Source organism: Brachyhypopomus gauderio, chromosome 5 (assembly GCF_052324685.1).
Source record: "Brachyhypopomus gauderio isolate BG-103 chromosome 5, BGAUD_0.2, whole genome shotgun sequence".
Taxonomy (NCBI): Eukaryota; Metazoa; Chordata; class Actinopteri; order Gymnotiformes; family Hypopomidae; genus Brachyhypopomus; species Brachyhypopomus gauderio.
In genome coordinates this window covers 10524555-10530554 of record NC_135215.1, presented here as the reverse complement: position 1 = coordinate 10530554, position 6000 = coordinate 10524555, and the positions used below count along the sequence as shown (strand labels likewise).

Below are 6000 nucleotides of genomic sequence, written 5' to 3'. Positions count from 1 at the left end.
AAACCCACATTTAATCACCCAATTCACTGGCTATTGAAGCTCAGTAATTACAGAACTCACAGTGAGAGTCATACTCAGTAACCTACAGCCACAGTGTGTGTGTGTGTGTGTGTGTGTGAATGTGAGAGTGTGTGTGTTACAGATGGAAGTTAGAAAATACTCTTACATTCAGAGTGTATTTTGTTCACAATTTCAGATGTATGTTTATGAGTATTTCAGTAAAAAGTTAGACACAGCTTGCGAGAAACGGACACAACTTGCGAGAAACAAAATACATAGTAAAACATTTGCACACTGACAGTCCTAGGCAGGGCACACTGACAAGGCAGAGCGTCATGTCTCCCACCCCAGCGCCATGCAGGACTATTGGAGAATTCTTAAATGAATATTATGTATTCAGACACAAAAACCCTTCCTGTGTGTACTGCTATCATGTACTGTGGAGTATGGAAGCATGAGATTTCAGACGTAGTGCTTGACACAGTAAGGGAAGGGGAGAGGGAGAGAGAGAGAGAGAGAGACAGGGAGAGAGAGAGACAGGGAGAGAAAGTGGGAGAGAGGGAGACAGAGACTGTGCACCTGCTGTGCCACTTTCACTTTGTGTAAGCGCCCTACATCTGTGTATGCTCGCACGCTTAGAGACAGTAATTCAGTGGGCGAGTCCGTTGTCACTATTGACAGTACCTCGCCCCCTGCTTCTTGCTTCATGATGCACTAGCCTTAGCAAGTCTGCCATGCTAAACTAACATCAGAAGATGGAGTAGAAGATGGCCTTCATTCTCTCTCACAAAAATGAATATGTATCAACACAGGTCTCTCCATGTTATAGAACTCGTCAAAAGACATTGCTATGATGTTATCTGTGTTACATCTCATTCTCCTTGAAAAAAAAAAACAATGAGCTATGACATTTAACATCACTACCCATGAGCACCAGGGAGAAGCTGGTTTAACCTCACTACCCATGAGCACCAGGGAGAGGCTGGTTTAACCTCACTACCCATGAGCACCAGGGAGAGGCTGGTTTAACCTCACTACCCATGAGCACCAGGGAGAGCCTGGTTTAACCTCACTACCCATGAGCACCAGGTAGAGTCTGGTTTAACCTCACTACCCATTAGCACCAGGGAGTGTCTGGTTTAACCTCACTACCCATGAGCACCAGGGAGTGTCTGGTTTAACCTTACTACCCAACCTTACTAACCAACACTCCAGACCACCTCCATTTCACTTGTTTGACAGGTTTCACAGTAAATATGGGAAAGACAAGGTTGCACTGCACAGCAGTTTAGACCCATCAGTTCACACCTGGGCTCGGGTTAGTGTATGATCTCACACAGGCTTGGGTTAGTGTATAATCTCACAAGGGTTCGGGTTAGTGCATGAATAGAATTAATGCTAAGCAAACAGAGGTTGAAGTGAATGAATCCTCTACATCGCTATAAACAAATGAAGAATAATTATGGGTAAAATGACAAAAGAATCTGGTTAGTTCCTCTGCAGAACATTACCTGCTGGAAACGGCATGGACGAGTTTCCCACAGTTCAGGCTATGGACCGAGGAGAAAGGAAAAAAAACTAAATACATTCATCTCAACTGAATGTGAAATCAATCAAAATGTCAAACATTCATGAAAAACTGAAATTTTTTACCCCACTGGTGAAATTAAGATGATGTTCCAAAAAAAAGAATAAACATCTTATGGAAATATTTGCTCATTTTACCCTCATATGTACACAAGCCACTACAGGGAGGATCCCAAATATCCTAATTACAGTTAAAACTACAGGGAGGATCCCAAATACCCTAATTACAGTTAAAACTACAGGGATGATCCCTAATACCCTAAAAGAAACTGATCTTAATGTATTTATGCAACCCCCCCCCCCCCCCCCCCCCTTTTTACAATACATTAAACGTTTAATTGGTAGACAGTTTAAACAACATGCTCATTCTCTCTCTCTCTCTCACGCGCACACACACACACACACACACACACACACACACACACACACACACACACACACCAGTAAAATACCTGCGCACCCCATTAGCAAGAGTTTAGTTCTTAGGTGCTGTCAGGACAAATGTGTGGTAAGGGCTAACCCAAACCCCTAACCCGAAACCTAAACCCTGTGTAACAGGCCAACTCGCCATGTGGACTATAGCAAGTTTATTGTTTATTGGAATATAGCCAGATTGATTAAAATCTATCAGTACTACTGATGTGGGTACTACTGATGTGGGTACTACTGATGTGGGTACTACTGACATGTGTAGATGTGTGTACTACTGATGTGTGCATTAATGTGTGTTAGTGATGGGATTTTCGGCTCTATTTTGAGATGCTGCTCTAATGGCTCTTCTTACTGTGGAGAGCCGGCTCTTTAGGCTCCCAAACGGCTCCCCATATGTATTATTTACATTATTCATTAAATTAATAGCTTAAACTTAATTTTATAACATTTTGTTTTATTATTGACATTGTTAAGCACTTGTGATGAGTAAAAATGCTGCATAACAATGCTTTATAAATAAAACTTTTATTATAACCAATTATTAAATTATCACAAAATAGCACCAAAATAGAACGCAATACAGCTTGGCCAATTGCCTGCCTGTTTCCACAAAAAAAGTGGAGATAACCTTTTTTCTCAGTGTTTTCCCACCACGTTATTAATTGAAAGCTGCGTGTGATTGTTCAGATGTGTGGAGCACACGCTTGACATGCGGGCAGTGGAGACATTCTTTGCAGTGTTCTCCGAAACGATATGTGGTAGTATAAAATATATAAAAGAAACACCCTTTAAAAACAGGGGAAGGAACATTTACCTGACAAATTTTAATGTTGCATTATGTTCCAGGTTTGAAAAGTGCTAAAGTAGGCTAAAGTACTTGAAATAATTTTTCAATTTTTCAATTATTATTATTATTATTTTTTAAGACATACTTGACATTGTATGTCTTTCAGGGCAGTCATGGCCTGGTGGTTAGGGAACTGGTCTTGTGACCGAAGGGTCATGGGTTCGATTCCCAGACCTGAGGACATGACTGAGGTGCCCCTGAGCAAGGCCCTTAACCCTCAATTGCTCACTTGTATAAAAATGTAGGTCGCTCTGGATAAGAGCATCTGCCAAATGCCGTAAATGTCAAATGCTTGAAAATGTAATTGTATTTCGTTTCACAACAAATAACTATCTAACTGAATCGATGTGATAAAAAAGCGAATTATTTCGTATCAGTTCGAGTATATGTATAAATATTTAACTTAATTAAGTTTAAGGTGCTGGGAAATATTGAAAATGGACCTTGAAAATGGCGTACAAGTGCTTGAATTCCACCTTGTATAGGTGTATGAACCCTGCATTCATAACTTTGTTCATTGCGCTGGCAGAAGCAGAGCAATACACGCAAGGAGAGGCAGAGACAGCGAGGCACCGAAGGACAAATAAAAACGACATTGGAAAAGAAACTGGATAAGCGCATAAGCGCAACGACAAGGAGGTGGAGAGACAGCGAGATACCAAAGGAAAAAAACGGCTTCCAAATAGGATCCTAAAACGACTCCTATTGCGGAGCCGGTTCCAATCGTTCAATTCAAAGAGCCGGCTCTTAGAGCCGGATCGTTCGCGAACGACACATCACTAATGTGTGTAGATGTGTGTAGTACTGATGTATGTAGATATGTGTACTACTAATGAGTGTACTGCTGATGAGTGTAGATGTGTGTACTACTGATGTGTGTAGATGTGGGTATTACTGATGGATGTATTTCTGATGTGTGTAGATGTGTGTACTACTGATGTGTGTAGATGTGGGTATTACTGATGGGTGTACTTCTGATGTGTGTAGATGTGTGTACTACTGATGTGTGTAGATGTGGGTATTACTGATGGGTGTACTTCTGATGTGTGTAGATGTGTGTACTACTGATGTGTGTAGATGTGGGTATTACTGATGGGTGTACTTCTGATGTGTGTAGATGTGTTTACTACTGATGTGTGTAGATATGGGTATTACTGATGGGTGTACTTCTGATGTGTGTAGATGTGTGTACTACTGATGTGTGTAGATGTGGGTATTACTGATGGGTGTACTTCTGATGTGTGTAGATGTGTGTACTACTGATGTGTGTAGATGTGGGTATTACTGATGGGTGTACTTCTGATGTGTGTAGATGTGTGTACTACTGATGTGTGTAGATGTGGGTATTACTGATGGGTGTACTTCTGATGTGTGTAGATGTGTGTACTACTGATGTGTGTAGATGTGGGTATTACTGATGGGTGTACTTCTGATGTGTATAGATGTGTGTACTACTGATGTGTGTAGATGTGGGTATTACTGATGGGTGTACTTCTGATGTGTATAGATGTGTGTACTACTGATGTCTGTAGATGTGGTGTCGCCTAGTTCCAATAGAATTGAGACCCACGGGTGCCTTGGGTTAAATTCAGTTATAGGAAAATTCAAATAGTATCTCCTAAGATTTTAACTAATATTCAAACCTTGCATCCACTTATATCTAAAAGCAAGTTTAGCGGTATGCAGTAACAAAATAATGTTAGGAGACTTTAACATACATTTTGAGAAGGCTGAGGATCCGCTGAAAAGGGCCTTGACTTTAATATTGAACTCGCCATCATACCCTCGATTTAATTTTAACGCTGGATATCGACGTAGATAACATAAATAAGTATTCCACTGTGCCTAGAAAGATAGCCTTATTGAATACAAAAGTGTACTCACTAAAGCACGCTCAGCATACTTAGCCTCATTGATCGAGAACAATAAAAACAATCCTAGATTTCTCTTCAGTACTATTTCTAAACTTGTGAAAAATCAAGCAGGTGCTGAACTCAGATTCCAGAAAACCTAACTAGTAGTGTCTTCATGGATTTCTTTGATAATAAAATAGAGAATATTAGACTAAATATAAAATGTTTTATAGGTAATCCAACTGGTCTCTCATCTGGTTTGGTTGATATTGAACTATATTTTACACAAGAAGAAACGCTTGAAGCTTTTCATCCACTCCCACAATCAGAATTTGAGAAAATAATTTAATTGTTAAATTGTACTACTTGCTGTCACGCTACAGCCCTGGGCCCCTCCCCTTGGGGGTGTGTTTACATAGTCCGCGTCCGCAGGGTTGCAACTACATACTTTCTGAGGTGTATGCAAACATACTATTGGCGCCCCTCACACTCCACCCCCCACCCCCACCAACTCGGCAAATAATTTTCTGGCATCGATTTGGCGCCCCCTCTAGTGCAGCGCCCCTATGCGTCGCATACGCTGCATACCCCCTTTTTGCGCCAATGCGCGTCCGTGTATGTACAAGCAGGGGTGTGGTTGTGTGTGTGTGTTCACCCGTGTCATTTGTCTAACGTGTTTCACGCGGTGCTCATTAGTTGAAACATATAAAGTGTGTGTGTAACATTTTGTGCTCGTCTTTGTTAGAGTCAGTCACCTGTATGTGTTCCTGTTTAATGTGTGCTATCGCGCTAATCACAGAACAAAATGTAATGTTGGTGTTTTTCGAGTTCCACTCATCGTTACACTTGCACATCGACTCAATTCCCTCAAAATTACTCTGAGATATTACCAGTTGTGATCGATCCTCTTCTAATGATAGTTAACTCATCCATTACCATAGGTCACATGCCCCAATCCTGTACACCTCTGATCAAGAAACCAAACCTTTATTCAACTGTACTATCTATTTCAAACCTATCATTTATTTCCAAGATCATAAAAAAGCTGCGGCCCAACAATTATGCTTATATCTGCATAATTTGATATTATATGCAATATTTGAAAAGTTCCAATCAGGCCCGACCACAGTACTGAAACAGCTCCAGTTAAAGTAACCAATGATCTCCTTCTTGCCTCAGATCAAAGCTATGTATCTCTATTAGTGCTTCTCAATCTTAGTGCAGCTTTCAACACAATGGATGAATGAATATTCAATTTATATAGCACTTTTGAAGATACCC

The 6000-nt window shown here is 40.7% G+C and overlaps 1 protein-coding gene across 18 annotated transcripts in view; it reads right to left on the bottom strand.

Moving 5' to 3' along the window:
• plekha5 (pleckstrin homology domain containing, family A member 5) overlaps window positions 1–6000 on the bottom strand; it is a 107742-nt gene that overhangs the window by 49153 nt on the left and 52589 nt on the right. For 12 of the 18 annotated variants that reach the window (XM_077005550.1, XM_077005555.1, XM_077005551.1 and 9 more), the window contains one exon: window positions 1512–1550. The exons of the other annotated variants lie outside the window; for them this stretch is intronic. In XM_077005550.1, coding sequence (XP_076861665.1) covers window positions 1512–1550 — 39 coding nt within the window. The remainder of the gene's footprint in view (window positions 1–1511; window positions 1551–6000) is intronic. 18 annotated transcript variants of the gene reach the window in all.